Source organism: Gopherus evgoodei, chromosome 3 (genome assembly GCF_007399415.2).
Source record: "Gopherus evgoodei ecotype Sinaloan lineage chromosome 3, rGopEvg1_v1.p, whole genome shotgun sequence".
Taxonomy (NCBI): domain Eukaryota; kingdom Metazoa; phylum Chordata; order Testudines; family Testudinidae; genus Gopherus; species Gopherus evgoodei.
This window is the reverse complement of record NC_044324.1, coordinates 42,271,763-42,296,043: the sequence shown is the minus strand read 5'-3', so window position 1 is coordinate 42,296,043 and position 24,281 is coordinate 42,271,763. Positions and strand designations below refer to the sequence as shown.

General features: G+C 40.7%; 1 protein-coding gene across 3 annotated transcripts in view; it reads left to right on the top strand.

Annotated features, from left to right (window-relative positions):
- The window catches only part of RNF144A (ring finger protein 144A), a 107,309-nt gene extending 87,371 nt beyond the window's left edge, over window positions 1-19,938 (top strand). For all 3 annotated transcript variants that reach the window (XM_030555477.1, XM_030555478.1, XM_030555479.1), the window contains 6 exons: window positions 2,377-2,481; window positions 2,674-2,734; window positions 5,695-5,902; window positions 8,717-8,864; window positions 10,734-10,823; window positions 15,085-19,938. In XM_030555477.1, coding sequence (XP_030411337.1) covers window positions 2,377-2,481; window positions 2,674-2,734; window positions 5,695-5,902; window positions 8,717-8,864; window positions 10,734-10,823; window positions 15,085-15,216 — 744 coding nt within the window. In that variant the 3' untranslated portion in view covers window positions 15,217-19,938. The remainder of the gene's footprint in view (window positions 1-2,376; window positions 2,482-2,673; window positions 2,735-5,694; window positions 5,903-8,716; window positions 8,865-10,733; window positions 10,824-15,084) is intronic.
- The last annotated feature ends 4,343 nt before the right edge of the window (window positions 19,939-24,281 follow it).

Here is a 24,281-nt window from a genome sequence, read left to right as displayed (position 1 = left end):
CCCACCTGAGCCCCGCAGCCAGAGCTCCAGTGGTATCCCCACAGCAGCTGGAGCACCAGGCCCTTTAAATCCCCACCGGGAAAGCTGGTCCAGTCTGGGACGGCGTACTGGACCAAACCCAACATAACGCGGCCTCACCTATAAGGCAGTGAGATTTTTTGGCGCCTGAGGATCGTGTTATATCTGGATAGAGGTGTAGTTGCCAGCCATACTTCCAGCAGCCCTAACCCCAGCAGAGCAGGAGACTGTAGCTCAGAAACATTCCAGGAGCCAAGCATCTCCTGAAGTGAATCCCTGTCTTTGTTGCTTTTGTTCTGACAAAGGCAAGGAGCTGGGCCTTAATATATTGTCTGCAAAGACGCGGAGTTACCGTTGCTGTGGAAACAGTAATTTTTAAAAGTATCAGCTATTCAGTTTCTTTCTGTTTTTCTCCAAGAAGCTGAGTTATTGTTTCTTCTGGAAAAAAAACACAACACTCCTCATAATGTGGAATCTGACAAAAGAATTTGTTGGGCTATAAAGGGCTATATTGCCACCAGTGGAGTAACACACTGCAGTAGTTGAAATGATGATGTTGGGAGAATGCGAGGATTTTGCCACAGTCGCAAGAGGAGGAAGTCAAAATATCTGTGTGGGATTAAGAACAAATCCTCACAAAGGAGCCATGCAGGCAGGCTTAAAGAATGCACAGTGTGCATAGGGAAGACTGAAGGAGCAGAATATAAATGTGGATCTCTGCAGTTACTGGGTGCATTATATGTGTTGGTATGATTAAGACTGGAGAAATTGTTCACCACTCATTTCAGTTGAAAGCCAAATGAGAGTTCTTTTAAAGTTTTATTTAATTATTTACTTGTGATTCTCCCCTGTAGAGCAGAGAGGGAAGTTTGAGTTGCTCTTGTATTTCTAAGCATAACATGAATCTACATGACTCATGTTATTTCTGGCACTAGGTTGGTTGGGTTAGTTTGATCCAGCTTCTCAGATACTTACCGTTGCACTGAAAATACTCAGTTATTTGAGGTGAAGTAAAAAAGTAAAAGTGAGATGTTGATGCTTAGGATGCTTCTATCAGTTGGGAGATGGCAGGACTAAAGTGCTATTTATAATTTTGGTATTTTGTTTCCATTGCCTAGAACTGGAGTAGGATGGTTTAGTAGTTTGATCTTCACCTAGGCTCTCTGGAATCGGTGGTTTATATTCCAGCAGGGTTGACTCAGCCCTTCTCTGTTCCAAGGCAGATTGTGGGAGGGGAAGATTGATTCCAAAGAAGAGTTTTGTGAAGGAAAGAGGAGGTCCAACTTCTCTAGCAGCAGCTTGGCGCATATTGATGTGGTGGTAGCCCTCTCTTCCACATGGGAGAGGGTGAGGTTGGGGAGGGGACTGGATCTGGATCAAGCCTTTAACTCAAAAGTTAGACACAGCCAAGTTTTAAAAATTTCTGCCATTGACCTATGGTACTGACATCATAAATCAAGAAGGTGGAAGCTGGTAAGAGCGAAGCTGAGGAGAGAGCCAGGGCAAGATGGTAGCTGAGGGGAAATAAGACTGGCTAAGGGTTAAAAAGAAAAGCTAGTACATCACATAGTATTGGCTTAATCTGATCCCTCTGTGGCTCTTTTCATAAGTAAAGAGGTTTGCCCTTAGCCCAAACCACCCCTGTCCTTATACGACCCTTTTAGAGACCATAATTTCAATTCTGCTATCTCTAAAGCTCAGTGGGATCCTTTGGGATGAAGAATACTATATCTATCTATCTATCTATATGCAGCATTATTATTATTTATTAATTTTATAATTGTTTTATTATGCAGGACATTGATATAGAAATAGCTATTCTTTTTTGAGTCCTCATTTGTGCATTCTTCCTTCACACTGAGAATGAAATATATCCTCACCAAGAAGTTCAGATAGTTATTTTCTGTGTAATGGGAAACAAGCCAAATAACCTTTCCCATTCTGTTATATTTGACAGATGACTGTTAATGGGTAGCTACTGCTTACTAAGCTGTTATGGTTTCCGGTGATATAAATCTGAGGGATTTATGAAGACTGGTTAATCTAATTTTATCTTTTATTTTCCTAACATTCCATTTTACTTGCCTCTTATTTACTGTGTATTTTGTAATTGAGGCAGAGCTGTCTAATGACTAGAGCATGGAAATGTATTTCAGGAGATATAGTTCCTGCTACTTACTTAGTTTAGTGTATATCTTTGGAAAGTCTCTGAATGTGTTAGTCTGTTTCTCCATTTGTAAAAGGGAGATAATATTTACCCACGTGTGCAAAGTGATTTTTAAACCTTCAGATGAGCAAGTCAAAGAAAGCATGAAAAATTGATATTTGGAAGAATAGTTACACCCTCCTCTTTTACAGTGCCTGAAACAGTATGTGGAACTTTTAATCAAAGAAGGTCTAGAAACAGCAATTAGTTGCCCTGATGCTTCCTGCCCAAAACGAGGTCATCTACAAGAAAATGAGGTATGTTTTTACTGCACGTTGGTTCTTTCAGAATATTCAGACGTGTCTTGCTCAGGGCATATTACAGCTGTTGTTTATTGCCAGCATATGATTTAATCATTTATAAAGGTTGAATGCTGGGTCTCCATTCATTTGAAAGGCCTTAGATTATTGCTGTTCTAATTTGTAATTTCTCTTTTTTTATTTTAACAGATTGAGTGTATGGTTGCATCGGAAATCATGCAAAGGTACAAGAAGCTACAGTTTGAAAGAGGTACAGTATGAAACATCAGTCTTTACTCCAGACCAATGGCTGGCTTCCAAATCTATGGGAATAGTGTTACCCCCACATTGATCCATGTCACAGAGATCATACTGTGGTCCTGTGTATGTTGGAGCCTTATATGATTTGTGAGCAGAAGAAAGCTCAAATTGTTTCTTCCTTTATCTGCTAGTGCATGCATGTTACCATGTACCATGTGATGGAAACTGAGCTGCAGACAGAAAACTGCTGCATATTGTATTAGTATGTTACTGAAAGGGGAATTCTCTGGGCATCATGTGCTTGTATGCTTTATATAGCACTGATGGTAGGATGGCAGTACCTGGGACTGTATAGAAATGTAGGGGTCCTCTATGGAGCCAATCTAAGTTTGGGTGCTGGAATCCTGCAAGAAAATTAGTGTTTGCAGTATTATAGCTGTGTTGAGTCCAGGGGAGCAGAGAAACAGGGTGGGAGAGGTAATCTCTCTTTTTGGACCAAATTCTGTTGGTGGAAGAGAGAAGCTTTCAAGCTACACAGAGCTTTCTTCAGGTCTTGGGTAACTATTGGTGAGGCATAGTGACAGGTGTATCTTGTTGATTCTGCTCTGACTATGAGGGGTTTGTGTGGCACTCTAGGAGGCAAAGGGAACTTGAGTCTGGGTGGAATAGCTTGAGAACTGCTAACACTAGGGGAGAGAACTTAGACTGGGGTTTATGTTTGGTTATGGTTCTTTTAGCGACAGATCCAAAATCCACTGAATTCAATGAGATTCTTTCCATTGACTTCACTGGGCTTTGGATCAGGCCCTGAGTTACCAGTAAACCAGCCTCCAGGAAAACGAGATACTGTTCTTTTGCATTATTTTTATTTATTTTATTAATTTGTCATCTTTATTATGGTAGTGCCTACCAATCAACTTTAAATGAGGCCCCTTTGGGCTGGGCGTTGTACAAACACTTCTATTGTGAGAATTTCACATGTCGACCAATCTGAAATAAGATCTGTTAATTGCATAATTTTGTTCAATAAAATTGAAAATATCCCCTCCCCTTCTCAGAGACGGTTTTAATCCATAAATTAAAAATGAACACTAACTTTGACTAACAAAGTTATTACAGACAATAAAAGGGAAGGGATGCAGATCGGGTAAGTAAAGAAAACGTCAGAGATCATCTGACCAATCTGAATTAATTCAAATGAGCAGAGCCTGATGCTATTCACCTCAAGAGTGCTGACAGAATTAGCTGAAGAAATCTCAGAGCCCCGGCAATAGTAATTGCAAACTCATGGATGACAGGAAAGGTCCCAGAAGCCTGGAGAAGGGCTGACGTAGTGCCCATCTTTAAAAAGGAGGCACCGGGGACCTATAGACCAGTCAGCCTGACCTTGATACCTGGGAAGCTATTAGAACAATGTATAGAACATTCAGTCTGCAAATACCTTATGGATGGAGGGGTAATCACTAGCAGCCAGCATGGATTTATAACAACAAATCATGCCAAACCAACTTGATATCCTTCTTTTACAAGATCTCTCGTTTGGTGGATGGGGGCATGCGATGGACATAATGTACCTGGACTTTAGCAAGGGTTTTGACATGGTCCTACGTGACTTTCTGATAAGTAAGCTGGAGAAATGCGGGCTCTGTAGAACTGCCATTAAGTGGTTACATAATTGGTTAAACAACTGCAAACAAATAGTAACTGTTAATGGAATTATGTCAGATTGAAAGAGATCTCAATTGGTTTCACAAGGATCTGTTGCAGGGCTACTTTTATTTCACATCTTTATTAATTACCTGTAGATGGGTATAGAGAGCATACTGATCAAATCTACAGATGACACAAAGGGGTTGCAAACACTTTGAAGGGTAGAGCTAAAATTCAAAGGGATCTTGAGAAACTGGAGGACTAGGCTATAAATGAAAATCAACAAAGACAAAGGTAAGGTGCTACACTTAGAGAATAAAAACCAAATGCACAAATATAGAATGGGAAATAACTAGCTTGGCAGCAGTACTGCTGACAAGGATCTGGGAGTTATGGTGGATCACCGCCTCAACATGAGTCGTCAGTGTGATGCTATGGCAAAAAAAGCAAATGCAATTTTTGGTTGCGTTAACAGAGGCATAGCATGTAAGTCGTGGGAGGTGATAGCACCATTCCACCCAGCACGGGTTAGGCCTCAACTGGAGTACTGTGTCCAGTTTGGGTCACCACTATATAGAAAGGATGTGGAGAAACTGGAAAGGATCCAGAGGCAAACAACAGAGGAGATCAAAGGGATGGAATGCAAGTCATATAAGCAAAGTCTGAATGAACTTGGGGGTATGTTTAGTTTGGAAAAGAAGAGATGAAGTGGAGATGTGATAGTGGTCTTCAAATACTTGAAAGGCTGCTATAAAAAAGATTGGAGAAAAAATTGATTTATTTTGAGGCAATGGATTTAAACTACAGCATAGCAGATTTAGATTAAATCTCGGGAAAAACTCCTTAACTGTAAGAACAGTAGGACAATGGAACAGACTGTCTTGGGAGGTTGTGGAAGCTCCTTCTCTGGAGGTTTTCACAACACTGGATAGCCATCTGTCTTGGATGATTTAGGCACAACAAATCCTGCATCTTGGCCGGGGTTAGACTACATGACTTTTGTGTTCCCTGTGGTTCTGTGATTCTGTGAGCAATGTAAAAGCAATTAGTTCAGGCAATCTCCAGAAGTGCAGTGTTAGGGAGGTAGGCCCGCATTTGCAAAAGTGGTCTCTAATTTTAAATATCTCTGATACTGGACACATCTGCAAATCAGGCCATAAGTGACTGGCCAGACAAAACTGGAGGCCTCTTTGGAAAACAGCTGGTCTGATGAGCAATCTGAGCATGTGAGCATTCTTAAGCCGTATATAATTAAAGGACATTCCTGTAGCTGTCATTGACTCTGGTTATTTTATACTTTTTTTTTTTTTTTTTTTGCAGAAGTGCTTTTGGATCCATGTCGGACTTGGTGTCCATCTTCTGCCTGCCAGGCAGTTTGCCAAGTACAAGAATCAGGGCCTCAAAATCCCCAGCTGGTCCAGTGCAAAGCTTGTGACATAGAGTTCTGCTCATCTTGTAAATCCAATTGGCATCCAGGACAAGGCTGTCAAGAGAATATGCCAATCACCTTACTCCCAGGAGAAACAAGGTACAGTACTGCAACTTGCCCAGTGACAGCAGCACAGGTCTACTTGATGTGTAACAGAGGAATATAACCTCGTCTCCAATCAAGAGTCCATTTTCTGCTGTTTGTTTTTTAAGCGATTGTCCTCAGCAGCCATTCCAATTCTTTTCTTTTAAGACACTGTGCTTGACACAGAGATGGATGGTGATGGCTCCCTTGGTGGCTTGGCTGCCCCACCGCCACCATCAGGGAGCAGGTGGAGCCAGTTAAAGCAGCACAGAGGGACGACCCAGGCTTCTGGCACCATCTGCAGCTCTGCTTGCCCTTCCATCTGTTCTGTTGATGCCAAAGACACATTCAGCCACCTCAGGTCCCCCTGCCCCCCACTGCTGCTGCTGTTCCAGGGGCTTGAGGGTTGGTTGATTCTGGTTTGCTATTTTAGGAGGCCTCTGTCAGTTGCACCATGACTGCTGCTCTTCCGGGAGCGAGGGAGTGATTCTTGAGCCCTGTTGAAGGCAGCATTAGAAGACCAGTTAGCAATTTCCACCGGTAGAGAATGCAGCTGCCCACTTGAATATGTATGTACATAACACCTGTGCTCAGGCTTCATCCCTGGCTCCCTGTTCACTTCCTGTAGCTGTTCAAGATGTTGGTCATGATCGTTAAAGCCATGAATGGTCTGGAGCTTGGCTATTCTCAAGACTGCCTCTCCCCCTCTATCTTGTAGTGACAGCTGACTGGCTAGGTTGCTCTTGTTCTCAGTTCCTGGGTAAAGCCCTACAGAGCCTGCCGTGGGACTCTCAGCACCCCTAGATTTGGTACGTGCTCTCACTCAAGCTCAGCCAAAGCGCAAGTGTGGTGAGCTTCATGGCACGATACAGGACTTGTATGTTGTGCTCAACATTTTTCTTGATTTGTGTTTCTTTTCTGTAGGTTTAGAACATTTGGCAGTTGTCCTTACAACTTGCTGGCGACCATTGTCCCAGCAGCAATTTGTGCCAGCACGGGCTGGGAATGACAAATGTAATTTGTGTGTTCAGAACATTTTCCCATGGCATGGTTGTCACGGGGGTGTGTCTCCTCTGATCTATCAGTCAGGAAGTAATAACCAATCTGGAGTCAGGACTTTGTCCATTCCCCTCCCCACCTCTCATCATCCTACAGGCTGAGAAACTACCTGTTGTTCTCCTGCCTCCCATTGGAGTAGCTGCTGTCAACCCTTTGTCTGAGGCTCCGTCCTTTTTTCCAGACCTTACAGAGTCCTAAAGCCTTCACTGAGCAGGAGGAGCTTGAAGATTCTTCCAGGAAATCAGGGAAGAAAAAATGCTCCTTTGATGCCCTCTCACTCCTGCTCTTTGACATGGACCCATTCCATGTGGCGTGAACCCCCACTTTTGTGTGATAGTACTGCAGGCAGGAGTGAGATCGAGAAGCAGCACTGTGAACCAGGTGTTTGCACTGTGATTCAGCAACTCCTTGCCAGCACTGGAGAGAGGGAATATCACAGATAAGGCAATTTCCTGCAGTATCTCTGGGGAGATCTTACTGTATGAAGTTTATGTATCGTCATGGGCCAGGAATTGCATGTAATTCCCTGCGGGAGAGTGACCACATCTCCTCTAGGAACCAAGAACAGTAGGGGGTATGAGGCAAGTTCACTCAGGTTGTAACACCTCCAGAGGGGGGCCAGCCCTTGCAGAGGCTCATATCTGATGGTTCAGACTGGATTATCCAGAGATCAGGAGACAAAGAAAGGGATAAATACCCTGAGTTTAAACTGACTCAGGACCTTCTTTCTGATCCAGCAAATGGACAGGATCTGCTGTTGAAAGGGGGTGGGGTCAATCCTTCCTGGGAGGGTTTGGAAGGACTTTGGCCCACTGAGGCCCCACAAAACTGAGGGGTGACCCCGGTAACCTTTTAGCATACAGGAACTCGTATTGTTTTTATATATTTTCTCTCTGATGCTTTCACTTTAAGATTAAATGTGCTTGTTTATAAAGAGCTGTGTGGTAACTTACAACTGGGGGCAGTTCCTCTCTTGTCCTTCGGAGAGAAAGCAGATGCTGGCCTGCTTAGGCAGTCTGACTTGCTGGGGCAATCACAGAGTAGGCAGGGAACTGTGCAGCCCGGAGAAACCCTGGTTATGATGGAGTCTACCCAAGAGAGTTACAGCTGAGGAACTGAGAGCTTTCAAGTAGGTGCTCTCAGTGGATCACAGAGGGAAACTGCAGATGTGGTTGCCCTGAACTGTGACAGAGAACTCAAGGCTTGGAGGAACAGGGTATCCAGGAAAACCCAGTGGACTTTGGCTTGGAGAGGAGAGTCCTAGGAGAGGATCCTCATGGAAGCAAGACACACCCAGTCTCTCCCTTTGCCTTCTCATCCAGGGAATCCCTAGGCCCGTGGGCCATGGCCTGAGTCAGCTGGGCATTGTCAGCTTCCCTGTTCTCCACACTGAGATCCTTTCTCCTTCTCCCATAAGAAACAAAAGAGGAGGAGAAAGGCAGACGGACTAGGCATGTAAAAACCTGACTCCAGATTGGTTCCCACATGCTCAGCTGAGAGCATTGTACGTACACACTTATGTCACAGATCATAGAAAACAGTTGGTAGATGAGAGATGTGTTTTGTCTGGTAAGTGCATAGCTGTTTGATAGGCACTATAAAAATTAATTGTTGTACTAGAGCTGCTTTCTGGGTACTTAACAACAAAACAAAAAAAGCGGATAACAAAACTAAAATGCAAACCCAGATTTTATTCAGTTAGGACTTTATTTTTGCTTCAGACACACACGGGTGCACACCTTATAAACTTTTGCGAATGTCTTCCCACAGTTCTATGTATAAAATGGAAGATGATGATGCTCCCATCAAACGCTGTCCAAAGTGCAAAGTTTATATTGAGCGAGATGAGGGTTGTGCCCAAATGATGTGTAAAAACTGCAAACATGCCTTTTGCTGGTACTGTCTGGAATCTCTTGATGTGAGTATACACTGCGTGCTCCGGTGCACATTGTAAGCTTACAAGTTTGTTATGCTGACTTGAGACTGTCCTATGGATATCCTCACTAGCTGCTCTTTCACATTCTGAGTTTCTTCTGAACCTTCTGTAACACTACTGTTAGCAGCTATTTCTTTGCTAAAGTGCATAGGCAAGGGCAGAGCTGGACCTTAGCTGGTTACTTGATGGTACTTGCCCCACCTGAAGAGCTGTTGTGCTGTTCACCCTCTCCATAAATGAGATGGAAAGAAGTTAGTGTAATTTGAAATTTGATGAAAATTATTCTTCCTTTGCTACCTCCATGTTGCAGCTACATAGTTTGTTTCTCACTTTGTGCTGAATACTGTACCATGTACACACACATCAGACAGCTCCTTCCTGAAGAATTTATATTCTAAAGAGTGTTTTCAGAATGAATATATTTGTATTTCATTTAGCTCCGCATGATAGTGTAAGGTAGCCCTAAATACAGGATCCCATGTAGAGCGTCAGTATTCATTTTAGTGCTGAACTTCGGTAGTGAGAGTTGTTTCTTGATGTTGATTTGTTTTGGTTATTAGATCTCTTCTTCAGGACAACGTAGGAGAAAAAGCCAATGAACTGATGTATGAAGAACAAACAAGCCAATATCTTATTGTGCCCAAGCACTGGAGTATATACAATATGCTACATCTATTTCCACATATTAGCCAAGGAAATGTTTTATTGCAAAGTCTAGTTAACAATGGCAGAGGAAATGTTTCATGTCCCAAAAATGTTCCTGAACTACTCCAAATCCTGCAATTGTTATGTTTGAGTGCCTTACGGTTAAGTTTTAAATCCTGGGTACTCCCATGCTTAGTTAAAATTAGAGGTCCCCTGTGCCTGCGTTGGTTGCTGTACTGAAGTGTGACCAATCCAGATCTGGAAGCAGATGCATCGTTCTCTGTAGAACTGGGTAGATATCTGCCTTGGTTTGCTTTCCCAGCTGCAAAAGAAGTGCCACATTTGAGAGGCTCGGGATCCAAGAAGTAGCTTTCCTCTTCCCATGTTCTAGACCTAGCATGGCCAGTATTTTCAAATTCTGTTGCCTGAACTCCTATTTAGGCATTTAAATAAGCAGGTTTATTTTCAGAAGTGCCGAGCACCAACTACTCTATTGACTCCAAGTGTGGGTGCACAGCACTATGGAAACTAGTCTGCTTATTACGGTGCTAGACTGTATGCAATCAGGTTTGAAAATGTTTTTATCCATATAATATCGCTTTTCCTTTCAATTCATTCCCTGGTTAGAAGATAGGACCTTTTATTTCCTGAGAAAAAGGATTCTTAGTTGCACTTGAGACCCAGTGGCTTTGCTAGACAGGGAAATCCATATGACCTGACATCAAATAGGGGAAGGAAGGGGGAGTACAATATTAACTTGATGTGTATGGAAATCTAAAAGACACAAAAATAGAGAGATTAGTTCTTCATTTGTTTATTGCTGTTGTCGTCTTGCTGAAGGGTTCCCACAGTGCTTTACTCTGATCTGCATTGGACTTCTCCAGGCACAGCACACTCATTCTCTTTATTACCAACACGTGCTTTGTTTGTATTATGTTCCATCTTATGAAATCACTTCCATAGTAACCCAGTGGGGAGCAACTCTGGTAAGGGCTGTTCAGCGCTGACGCCTGCAAGAATACAAATCCAATTTCAGTTGGTTTTCCACTCTGAAACTTTTCTCTTCATATTCAGTGCTTTGCAGGGATCTTCAAACTTGCTCCCCTCCGTTATATTTTGTTGTTGTTTTGCTGCCGCTATCTGCTCCATCTTGAAGGAAAAGAGACTCTCTATTAATTGCTAATGTTTCTGTTTAATGTTTCATAGGATGATTTCCTCCTTATACATTATGACAAAGGACCTTGTCGAAACAAGTTAGGTCACTCCAGGGCATCTGTTATCTGGCACAGAACACAAGTAGGTGCAGAGCTTTTTAAAACTTCATAAATGTTCACAGTAAAATGGGTTCTTTTTCTCTCTCTCTCTCTCTTTCTGTTGTATCTACAAGAGATCAAATGAAGCATGTGAGTCAAAGTGTCTTAACCATTCAGCAGTTGAGGGAAGGGCATTGTGGTATAAGGATAGACATTAACCAGGGAATAACACAGTCAGACTCCATCCTGGATTTTGACTCCTAACTGTCGTGACTGGTCGAATTTATTATTATAAAGTTGTTCCTGGTTTGCTGAGTCTGCATGGACACTAGGTTGATTCCCTCCTCTGGTGTCAGTCAAGCAGTAAAGAGCAAAGGATTTTTGTACCCTGCCCCACTTCTTCACCTGCTTCAGATTTCAGTCTCTCCCTGTTTCACAGTGAAGCAGGCAACAGGCATATCTCGCTGAGGTGCCCTCTGTTTTTTTGTGTCAGTTTCAAGAAATGTGGAGGATGCAGTATGTGACTTGGGGGCCTGGCAAGCCCTGCAGGGGAAAAGTGGAGACAGTTCCTTGACTTAAGAAGCCATTTCACGGTTGTCATGCTGGTACTAGGTGTGAGCAGTGGGGCTAGAACTTGGAACCTCTGTGTTTCTAGCCCTGTGGTAATCTACTAGGCAGCTCATCTGTTGTCAGCGCACTATCCTCTCTCTTCTCAGGGGAATGCTTCAGTGAAAGGTAGCTTTTTTATTTTTATAAATAGAGTAGAAAACATTTGAGACAGAATTGCATTAAAAGGATTTGTAAAATTGCCCCACATTTGCTGAAGTTTAGTGAACTCTAAAACAGGCGGATTTTGAATGAAAAGAACTCTTGTTACAAATATTTGCCCATGTCTATTTCTTCCATCATTGTAATGATTGCTACACTGCACTAGGGTGTAATTGGTTACATGACTGATGTTGCTGGCATTGCTAATTAGAAAAACCGAGGTTTCAAGAAATGTGGCACGAGCACCTGTTAATTGGATGACATACAAGAGCTGTTATGCTCAATCCTAAATTTGAGACTTTTGAGATTTTTGATATTTTGATATTCTGAGAATTCCCATTGAAGCCAGGTTAGTGAGCACTATGGTTGCTAGTGTTTGCAGGATGGGGACCCTTACGTTAAGCATTGTTTGAGTATTACCCAAGAGGAGCATAACATAACATCAGAGTGAAAGGCATGATGCTGTAATGCAAAGTGGTGTACTTCCAGTGCAAAAATCACTTCTAGACATTACATGTGCTAGGAAATAGCCTGTTGTTCAATAGCAGCTTAGTCCACCCAGTGGAACATGTATCACTGATTCTCACCAGACAACCTATTGACCTGATCTTAAAAATCCTGGGTAAATTCACTGACTGGCATATCTGAGCTGAAAGGAAAATGTAAACTGGCCTCCTGTTCAATTGTAAAGAGCGCTGTTTGCCAGTCTACTATATTGTTAAATTTCTGCTTGGCTCTGCTCAGCTAATGGTGCCCCATAGTGCACACAGAAAAGATTGCACATGGTGACTAATTGGGTATGTGCTATTGCCAAAGATCAGTATGGGCCACAGCTGCAGCTCAGTAGCATTTAAAGGAAGCTCAGGGAAGAATCTAGGCTTTGCTTTCACCCTTCAGTGTCAGCAGGTGCCCCAAAGATATTAAGTGCAGACACATCAGATTAGCTGCCTGTCTGACACAGGGATGTGTGGTGATAGGTACTTATCACATCACATTTTAAAGTAATTGTCTTTTGGCAAAAAATAAAAATATTAGGACAAAGAAATTTGAGATTGGTGTCTCTGGAGAGCCGCAGCTAAGCTTTTTATTTTAAAATAAGAATCCTTGTTACTATTACATAATACAGCAGTGTGCACCTCACTTCTCAAACTTAATTTTGTTCAACAGCGCCACCTGCTGAACTCAGTATTGATTTTCAGCCCTGGAATAAAAAATAGCTGGATAAAGGAAATTGCAAAAAGAAATCCAGTGTTCAGGATGAAAAATAGTCCCTGGTAGAGGAGGTATTAGTAAGCCTGTTAATTTAGGTTTAGAGTATAGTTTCTACACTATGGCAAATGAAATATCTGCCAATTAATCAGAATGTTTAGTATCTGACAAGAGCTGGGAGAAGAATTCCTAATGAATAACGTGATGGTAGTGTTATAGTTTGTATTACCGTAGTGCCTAGGGAGCCCTAGCATTCAAATCGCAATTGTTCATGAGCAGATGATGATTTTTCACAGGTATTCATTGTTCACAATTATTCTGTGAATAATTTTTGGTGGGTTTGTTGAATGACTTGCAGGCAGGTTGTTGCAAGCAGACCTTCCAAAATCTACTCTCTCATTTGCTTAGGGCATGTAGGAAGCTTTCTCAGGCAATTAGCATCAATTTAAGAAAAACCTATAACTTTACAAATGTGAAATGAGTGGAAACCAGTGCAGAGTTGCCTCACGTAATTGTGCGGTGTTTCTGCTGCTCAGAGAAGAGCCCAGCAACCCAACTACAAGTGTTGGATTGGGGTTTGGTGGGTCAGAAAACAACCCAGCCCAACCCTCTCAGGCTCACGTTGGGTCGGGTAACCTCTGATTATCTTCTCCTGCCCGTGGGGTTGGTGCAGCAGCAGCAGCATGCCTGACTCCTGCTGGCAACCGCCAACTTGTTGCAGTGTGTGTGCTGTGGGTTGAGTGCGCCAGTGAGATGCAGTGCCTCTTGCTCCACAGAGCTCCCAGTGCATCAGGGAGCAGCGGCTGGCAGAAATGGTGCTCACAGCGGCCACACTGACCCCACTGCCCGGAGGCAGTAGCATCAGTGACAAATTTGAGGGGGTGAGGGGAGTGTTGGGGTTGGATTGTAAAACAACTGAACTTTCTCAGGCTCAGGTTGGATAGATTGCCCGAGCAGCCCTCTAGCTCCTAAACTGTCGATTTCCACTACTGTTGTTGGGATGGTTGTGGGCAGCAGTGAAACTGATGAGAAATAGGTCAGTTTCATTCTGTGCTGCAGCAGGCACTAGAGCTGTTCATTGAGAAGCGCTCAAAAAAAAGGAGGCTGTGGGAGGAATAGAACCACTCACAACCTTGTAGCAGCCAGGAAGCTGAAGGAGAAATAGACTATGGTGAGATCACCCTACCATTCTATTAGCCGTCAGGAAGCTCGGGTTGGAGGAGAGAGTAGAAAGGAGGAGAGAAAATACTCCTCCCTTTCAGCAATCAGAGGGGAGAGATGGGGGATCAAGTGTATTATGTACCTGCTAGCCAGAAGCTGATGCAAAGTTTGGTGCCTCAGAGCAAAGTCCCAGAGACTGCTCCTTGGTAGGAAAACCAACACCTTCTTCCCCTTTTTCTATCAGCTGTGTGGGTGATTGTATTGGGTTTTTTCAGTGACAGAGGAAAGATAAAGGAACTCAAACTCTAGATTTGTTGGCACAGGTAGTGCTTAGCAACCTCAGCTGTATAAAGATTTAAATCTTTCAAGGGAACTTTAAATGTGTGGTTACTGCTTGCAAACAGCATGTGACTACATTAAAATGTCAGTCAACATTTCATATAAATACTTGTTTACTGATAGGTACTATAGAAATATCTAAGATGGCTTCACACTGAATTTTAAATTGTTTAAGACCAAATAGTTGCTCTCTGAAAGGAAAACATTGTCCCTTCTTGAATATCTGTAAGAATCTGTCAGTGGAACTTCCCCAGTATAAACATGTTTGCCCTTAGTAGCAGAATTCCTCAAACACCTCAGATGCTAAAGGCTTAAAATTCCCATTTTATTGAGCAAGAAAGAAAGGTAGAACTATCCACTTGAACTGAATAAGAGTGGGTAGGTGCAGGAGACATAGAAAAGCCATCCTTGTCTTTTTGTTCAGTGCAAATTAACATCTGTTTAATCTAGGGTGTGTAAACGTATGCATGCGGGCACTATTGAACTTTGTAGGCAACATGATGTGAATTCAGACTGATACAGGGGAAAAGGACCATTGCAGTCTAGTAACTATTTTCCCAAAATTAGAGCCTGCTACCATTCTCCCATTCTGAAAATTAGTAATCACCTGTTAACTGTAGTTATGTACGTTTTATTAAACACAAAAATCTTCTGTGATGTACAACTATAGTGAAATCCTGGCTCTATTGAAATCAGTGGGAGTCTTGCCATTGACTTCAGTGGGGCCAAGATTTCTCCCCTAGTGCACTGACTTTGTGTTGGAGCAGAATTTGAACTCTGTGCCAATTGCAGTACTGACGCATGTCATTTTTCCATTGTTTTTTCAGGTGGTGGGAATCTTTGCGGGATTTGGTCTACTGCTGTTAGTGGCTTCACCTTTCCTTTTACTTGCTACCCCATTTGTCCTTTGCTGCAAGTGCAAATGTAATAAAGGAGATGATGATCCTCTACCTACCTAGATCGTGAGAAGATGGGACTCATCACACACATATTTTTTCCCCCTCTTGCACTTACATTGTTGTAGCCTTACTTCCCCCATCTTGCTTTTCTGTGACAGTGCCATAATTCCAGGAACTGTTGTTAGTACAGTTACATAGACCAAGTACTAATAGGTAAAATAGTGGAAGGCAAGTCAGGTGTTTAGAGGATGTTGTGGAACAAGATAAGTGTCTGAAATTAAGAGATGAAGATACTCTAGATAAAACTAATGGTTTCATGTTGCCCACAGAGGCTATAACGGTGGACTAGGAACTGTGCTATGGTGCATCAGCAAAACAACCTAAAAACAAATCAAATCTAATTTTTTCACATATACATTTGCATCAAAATGAGGTGTCTTATTGATATTCCTATGAGTCACCTATCATTTAAATGTGGCTTTAATATATCTGTTTATTACAACTGTGTTTTTATTAATATTGCAATGGCAAAAACCTCTTTAGTACTTGTTTTTGCAAGTATAATGGAAATAAATAAGGTGCATATTGGCCATCATATGCCTTTCTTGAATTTTGGAGAGGTACAGCTGGAATTGCTGCCTTCCAGGAATTTTAAGAAGTTTTACATGCTATTCAATCAAAAACTACATTTTAAAAAATAAATATATGAAAGCTGCAAGATTGAGTGGTGTCACAAACCTGCTACTTAATCAAGATTCTTTTAAAAACGTATAGTTGGTGTTGATTACCACTGGATCACAAGTCTTTTTCTGTGTGGTTAATTTTTGCTGTTAAGGAGTCTGGTACACTTACAGAGCTACATAACTTCTAATCCAGGTATCTCAATCTTTTATTTATATATTAAAAAATCCTGATTAAACCAAATGTATAAATATCTGTGCTATTGAATATTTGAAAGTTCAAGATAGCTCGCTTCTGTCTTAAACGCAGATATTGGGGGAAAAAATTACAGGACTTATTCTGCTTATCACCAGATTCTCAGCTCAACAATGATTTCTGTCTTTACAATATATGAAAAGTACTAGACATCCTTATAATTAGTAATTAAACCACCTGGGGTGTTCGTGAAAGGTCTGTCTACCATTTACAATATATACTCCATTTCCCAGAGTTCATATCATATGTGCTGTTAATAATCATACTGTGAGAAAACAAAACAAATTTCTCTTCAAGGATTAGTTTGTTTTGTTCCAACATTACCTTATGTGGCATCATTTTTCTTCTCTTTTTTTTAATTTACAATGTTGTAAGTTTTCCAGGGTAGTAAAATGTCCAAATTAACATATTGTTAATATACAGAAATTACTCTTCTGCAGTATTTTGTAGAAAACTGTAAGAGACCCCTTTGTAAATGCAGGCTTCAAAAACAGCAAAAGAATTTGACAAAAATTTAATATAATGGCCCTGATCATGGAATGTGGTACACATGGGCAGATCTGTGTCCACACAGAGCCCACTATTCTGCAGAGCATGCTAGTGGAAGTTAAACTGTGTTTGAGAACCTAAAGATATAATGGAGTAGGAAATGATGCAGTGATTGTATATGTGGAAGTCAGTGGGGCTCACCACCTAAGACATGGCAGGATCAAGGCCGCAAAACATAACAGCAGTCTGACAGCGCAAAAAAATTGTTTGTTCTGTTTGTTTTATGTTTAGTTTTAGTTCGCATATCTATTATTTGAACAGAAATGTTGCAGGGAAAAATTTTTGAAAGCCCATTCACTTTCAGTGAGATGTAGACTCCTAAGGGCATATGTCACTTTTGAAAATGGGAAATAGATTCCCCTAAATCACCTAGGTACTTTTGAAGATTTTCTCCTCTGTCCAACCTCCATATTCTTGATTTTAAAAAATATTAGTATTTCAAACTGGCTAAATGAGAAATGCTTGCAGGAGATCGAGAAATTGTTTTGTCTTAAGATGTTTGCCATCTTAAAAAGGTTGATCTGATTACAAGCAATGTTAGTTGTAAATTACGTCATTAGCTTTGTATTACAGTGTGTAATTCAGAATTTAATGGCGAAATCCTGATATTGAGGGTTTTGTTTGTTTTTTTTTGCTTAGTTATTCAGAAATAACATGGGAGGGCTGGATGGCTCACAAGAGTTTATCAATGGGACAGGCATACTTTAACTAGTCACCACTGGTCAGCCCTGGTTTCACTGGCTAATGAGGTTTCAGTTTCAGTCCAGCTCCTCCTACAGGATGTGTGTCCTTATTGCAAAAGACTGACCGAATTAGAAAAGCACCCTGATTCAGGATAGTACTAAACTCACATTGTCTTGAATCATCGTTTTGAGGTATATGATTAATAGGTATGTACCGCTGGATGAATAACTAGTTTCTCCAAATCTGAGGCATGGTATCAAGGTAGTGTGGGAAGGCTTGAATTCTGGCCCTTATTCTTCAATCCTGATGTGCACCGAACAGATCCAGTTGCAGCATCAGAGAACTTTTTCAGTGGGCAAAACAGACCCAAGGTTTCCTGGACTAGCAGTTCTGCACTCCACTTGTGTGAGCACTTAGCAACACACCATTTTCCTTTAAATCACAAATGGTTCTAATTGGCAGTTCCAGCCAAGAAACTGGTTTTAGGGGGCCTATCAATATAGTATCTGAGGTATTGTGGCATAAAGATTAACCTGTACTTTCTTTTTTAGAAGTAGTCTTTTCAGATCAGAGGTGAAGCAGGGCAGTGTTGAGATTCTGTGATGCCCTTGGTAGAGAACTTCACTCCTCACAGTTGTCACTGACAGCTTTGCAGAGTACTAAATTTACTTCAAAATTAAAGAAGAAAATCCCACAGTGCATTATAGGTGCAAACATTTTTAAAAGGTTAGATTTCAGTTGATGATCACCATTAACACAGACACAAATGCCTGGGTTTATCTGATCATATCCAACATATAGGACTGTGTCTGATCTCAGCATGCTTGGGTTCACGATAGTAGATTTCCAAGCTGTCAGCTGATACAGCTTCTTGACATTTGGATAATAATGTGTGTATGTTCACAAAAAAAATGCTGTAATCACTTTCAGGCATGCTGAATATCATAATCTTACATCTTATTTTTAAATTTTACCACTACAGTTTTGTTTCCTTAGAGTGGATGTCTTCAGTAATCACTGATTTACAAGCTCTGTTGATGCTGTGGCATTTACTACCCTGAATGTATTGTTTTAAACTCTGACATTACTGCCCCATAATAGTGGGTTTAAATATGCTCATGCCTTTGTTGCATTTCTAAGGAAAATATTTATAACAGATTTCAGACAATCTGTTATAAACCTTCATCAGAAAATAGAAACCATGCAGTTAATCCCAATTGTTTCATATCTATTCTACTGTTTACTTCATTTGCATTGCCTTAAATGCTGTTTTTAATGACATTTAACAGAGCACATGGTTTGCATGTGCTATTGGGAAGGATGAGTTTCTAGTGGTTAGAGGAAAAGACAGAGTGGAGCCAGGGTAGTTGTTTTTTTCCCTCCAGCTCTATTGCTGACTTGGGGCTCAGACCTGTTCTGACTGAAAAGAGTAGCAAAGTGCTCCTTTTGACTTCAGTAGGTGCAGGATTGGGCCCTCACAGTGTTCTTGGACAAGTCACTTATCCTTCCTTAGTCTCGGATTGTTCCACCTACTTTACAGATGGATAACGCTCACCTACCTCACAGGGTTGTTGTGGGGCTTTATTATTTTTAAAGCTTTTTGAGATTCTCTGACAGAGGACATTATATAAGTACTTAGCAGTGTTATTTTATGTTAATATTTCAGTTGTTTCTAACTACCTTCAGCATGGATCCTCATATTGTATCATGCAAAATTATATTTTTTTTCTTTCAGTCATCATCTATCCTAGAATATTTATCTTAAAATCATGGTGGATCACAAAGAAGAACTGAATGGCCCAGTTCTTAGCATAGAATTTATGACCTGACCTGCAGAAAATATTTAAAATTAAGATTCCTAAAATATTCTGTCTGATGAAGAAGGACGAGGGGAACGATATTCCTAGATCAGATGAGGCTATTACACTTTGTGATTTTAAAATTTTGTGTGTAGGAAATCAAAAATGGGGTTGTGTGTATTTTCTAGGTTCTCCCTTTCCTATTAAGGATATACATATATTTAATAAAAAGTATTCTTCATCCTGATAATGTACAGTATGCATAAAGCTTCACGCCAGTTTGCTTTTTGAAACCAAACTCCGTATGTTTCCTGTATATCTATATATTCTAAAGTCTTACAAAAATGGACAGAACATGGAAGTTGTCACACAGTGACAGAAAAGATATCAAGAAAAGCCTGCATCAGTGCTTCTTTGCTAAGTAAAGCATGCTGTTTTGTTTAAAGCCCTGTGATCTTCATAATTGCTTTGATTTATGTCTCTCTTTTACAGAATTCCAGGAACATTAGGTACAGGAATGTGCTACATAACTGAACTTTTCTTGCTTATTTTACCGTGGATGTATTTTAATTTTGTATAGAGATACGCATGAAGGAGTCATGCATATGTATAAATGATGATGCATTTGACCAGTGTAAAAATAAGTTCTGTTTATGGTATTTGAAATGTAAGTACTTTTTGTGCCACTAACACTGTGATGTATAAAAGAGCTGTTGAATGCCTTTTAATGTTGTGTTTTGTACTTTGAATCATACTGAAAGTTTAATTTGTAATTTCAATAGATATTTTAAAAGAATGCGTCTCCTGTGATTCTTCAGAGTTGTGGCTTGTAATTATTAATACACAATTAATACAATTAAAGAAAAATTAAATATTGTTACAATAGTTATTTATATCATCTGCTCCTTCCATCAGAACAAAGAAAAGAGAAAGCACTCACTATGGGTCCGGTCCAATCCAGTGATCGTTTCAGTCAGTTGGAGTAGGTTTTAAATGGGTTAATTTGGTGCTCCAAGCATTAGTTTGGAATACCTATTATCCAGAGCACCACAGGTTCAGGTCACAGCAAGGTCAGCTCTGCCCGTCACCTTCCCACGGTGGGTAGTTTGAGTTCCTGTCTATCCAGTCCCTGTGGTGTTTCACACAGTAACAAAAAATTGCCATACTGGGTCAGACTAATGGTACATGTAACCCAATATCCTGACAGTGGCTGGTGCTAGATGCTTCAGAGGGAGTGAACAGAACAGGGCAATTTATCAAGTGCTGCATCTCCTGTCATCCAGTCCCAGCCTCTAGCAGTCAGAGGTTTAGGTACACCCAAAGCATGGGGTTGTGTCCCTGACCATCTTGGCTAATAGCCATTGATGTCCTCCATGAACTTATCTAATTCTTTTATGAGCCCAGTTACACTTTTGGCCTTCAAAACATCCTCAGGCATTGAGTTCCATAAGTTGACTGTGTATTATGTGAAGTACTTTCTTACATTTGTTTTAAATCTGCCTATTCATATCATTCCGTGACCCCTGCATCATGTGTTATGTGAAGGGATACATAACACATCCTTATTCACTTTGTTCACACCATGCATGATTTCATAGACCACTATCATATCCCCCTTTAGTCATCTTTCCTCCAAGCTAAACAGTCAGTCTTTTAAATTTCTCCTAATATGGGAACTGTTCCAGACCCCTCATCATTTTTGTTGCGCTTTTTCCGTCCTTTTTACAATTCTGATAAATCTTTGTTGAGATGGGATGACCAGAACTGCTGGCAGTATCCAACGTGTGGGCATACAATGGATTTACATAGTAGAAAATATCATAATGCTGTCTTTTTATCTCTCTCTCCTAATAGTTCCTAACATTTTGTTAGCTTTTTTGACTGCTGCTGCACATTGGGCAGATGTTTTCAGAGAACAATTCACAATGACTCAAATATCTTTGAGTGGTAACTGCTAATTTAGACCTCATCATTTGTATGTATAGTTAGGATTATGGTTTCCAATGTGCATTATTTGCATTTATTAATATTTTCATTTGCCGTTTTCTTGCCTAGTCACAGTTTTGTGAGATTCCTTTGTAACTTTGCAGTCAGTTTTGGACTTAACAGAATCTTGAGTATTTTTGTATCATCTGCAAACTTTACCACCTCACCGTTTACCCATTTTTCAGATCATATTATGAATATGTTGAACAATGTTGATCTCAGTACAGATCCTTGGGGAGCTCTGCTGTTTTATCTCTCTCCACTGGGAAAACTCTTTATTCCTACCCTTTCCTACCTTTTAATCTGTTACTGATCCATGAGAGGACCTTCCATCTTATCCCATGACTCCTTTCCTTGAGGGACCTTGTGAAAGGTTTTCTGAAAGTCCAAGTACACTACAGCCACTGGATCACCCTTACTGGCACCCTCAAATAATTCTAATCTCTTAGATTGGTGAGGCATGATTTCCCTTTACAAAAGCTGAGTTGACTCTTTCTCAACATATCATGTTCATCTATGTGTCTGATGGTTCTGTTCTTTACTGTAGTTTCAACCAATTTGCCTGGTACTGAAGTTAGGCTTATTGGCCTGTAATTGCCAAAATTGCCTATGGAGCCTTTAAAAAAAAAAAATCAGCATCACATTTATCAGATGACTTGAGGATAGCTATAAAGACTTATTTAAGCAACAGGTTATATACCACAGTAAATAGTTTCAATTAACTGTTTAATTTATTAATTTGTTCCAAAACCACCTCTGCTGAGACCTCAACCTGGGACAATTCCTCAATACATCACCTAAAAGGAATGGCTCAGGGAATCCCCTTCACATCCTCTGCAGTGAAGACCAATGCAAAGAATTCATGTCACTTCTCCACAATGGCCTTGTCTTCCTTGAAAGGTCCTTTGGCACCTCAATCATCCAGTGGCCCCACTGACTGTCTGGCAGGATTCCCGCTTCTCATGTTTTTTTAAAAAATGCTGTTAGTTTTTCTGCTTTTGTTAGTCGCTTTCCAAATTCTTTTTTGGTCTGATTAATTATACTTTTACACTTGACTTGCCTCAGTAGGATTTGACTAATTTTTAAAGGATGTCCTTTTGTCTCTAACCACCTCTTTTACTCTGTTGTTTAGCTATGGTGGTGCTTTTTTGGCTCCCTGGTGTGTGTGTGTTTTTGGCTTGGTTTGGTTGTGGGTTTTTTTTTTTGTATTTTATATTTTGTGGTATACGTATAGTTTGAACCTCTATTGTGGCGTTTTTTGAAAGTTTCCATGCAGCTCTTGTGACTGTTCCTTTTAATTTCCATTTAACTAGCTTCCTCATTTTTGTGTAGTTCCCCTTTTTGAAGTTAAATGCTACTATGGTGGGTTTCTTTAGTATTTTCACCCCTACAAAGATGTTGCATTTAATTATGGTCACTATTACTGAGCTATATTCACCTATTAGACAGATCCAGTGTGCCACTTAGAACTAAATCAAGAATGGGCTCTCCCCTGGTGGGTTCCAGGACTAGCTGCTCCAAGAAGCATTTATTAATGGTGTCTAAAAACTTTATCTCAGTATCTCATCCTGAGATGATATGTTACCAGTCTATATGGGGATAGTTGAAATCCCCATTATTATTGGGTTTTCTGTTTTTGTAGCCTCTCATCTTTCTGTGCATTTCTCAGTCACCATCACACCATCCTGGTCAGATGGTCAGTAGTATATGCCTACTGCTTTACTCTTATTAGTCAAAAGCATGGAATTTCTATCCACAGAGACACTGTGGTATTGTTTGATTCATTTAAGATTTGTACTATATTTGACTCTATGCTTTCTTTCACTTATAGTGCCACTCCCCTACCAGCACAGTGTACTCTGACACTGTCATTCATATATAAAAAAACAATGTCCTAGTATTACCGGGTCCCAGTGATTATGATTGTTCCACTAAGTTTCTGTGATACCTATTATATCAATATCCTCATTTAATACCAGGCATTTCTAGTTCACCCATCTTAATATTTAGACTTCTAGCATTTGTATACAAACACACACAAAATTTGTCAGGCCCCAAAAGAGACCTATAAACTTCAAAAAAGAAGGCACATGGCAAGCAAGCACACAACAACAAACAGACCACAAACTCACCCCAAGGATCACATAGTTGCTTCTCCTTCATCTGAAGAATTCCCTTGCTCAACTCCCCTGTTTGCTGATCCTATTTGCTAGCTCAACAGCCAGTTAGATGAGACCTTTTAAAACCCAAGTCCTGTCTTCTGCTTTGTCTGAATACCAGCGGTTATATATACCTCTTTATAAGAGCAGATATTTACTCCAGTGTCCCTGACCAAAATTTCCCTGCATTAAATACGTTAAATTTTGCCTATGTTGCTAGTCAGAAGTTGGGGGAAATACAATTCTCCTCTCTTGCACCTCATAGGGTCTTTCTCACTGGACAAACGTTGTCTCCCATGTCCGTGAAAGCTACAATGCCTGAACTTGTTAAAGAATTATATGTGCAATTACAGCAGTGTGCAGGGGAACAGGATGATTGTGTGTGCCAGTGGCCACTTATGCATCTAATGGGCCACTTGCACAGGAAATGGCCACTTGCACAGGAAGGTACCTGATTTTATTGCATACAAAACAGGGACACAACTTATGTACATTTTAAAAGTCAACTCCACAGGATGACTGCCCACTTATTATTCCTTTCATCCTTCCTTTGTAGCTGAATGTGGCAACTGTTCACACACAATCGGTTTAGATGTTTCAGTCAAGCATTTGGGTAAATGGTTCTGTAAATACCACAGGGCTTCCTGAAATTATTATTCAGATTGTATTTCTAACACTTGCCCAGTGCGGGAACAATCCTTATTCTCTGGTAATTCCACCTTCTGTTCCAGCAGAATATGGTTCATAATCAGGATTTGTTTTGGTAAGTAATTCCCTTTAGGGAAGAGGTTAAGTTTTCAGAGAAGTATGCAGCTTGCAATCAGATGTGCAGTCCAATTGTTCAGTCTCATGGGCATTTCCACAGCCACTATGCAGATTTCAACATATTCTGTTTTTAGAAGGATTTCCTGAGCTGTGCCTCTAACTGTGTGATCATCCTCCTGTATGGCATCTCAGCAGTCAAGGAATTCACTGCATCCCAGAGAGAGCATGTGAGGTATTTTAGCACAAA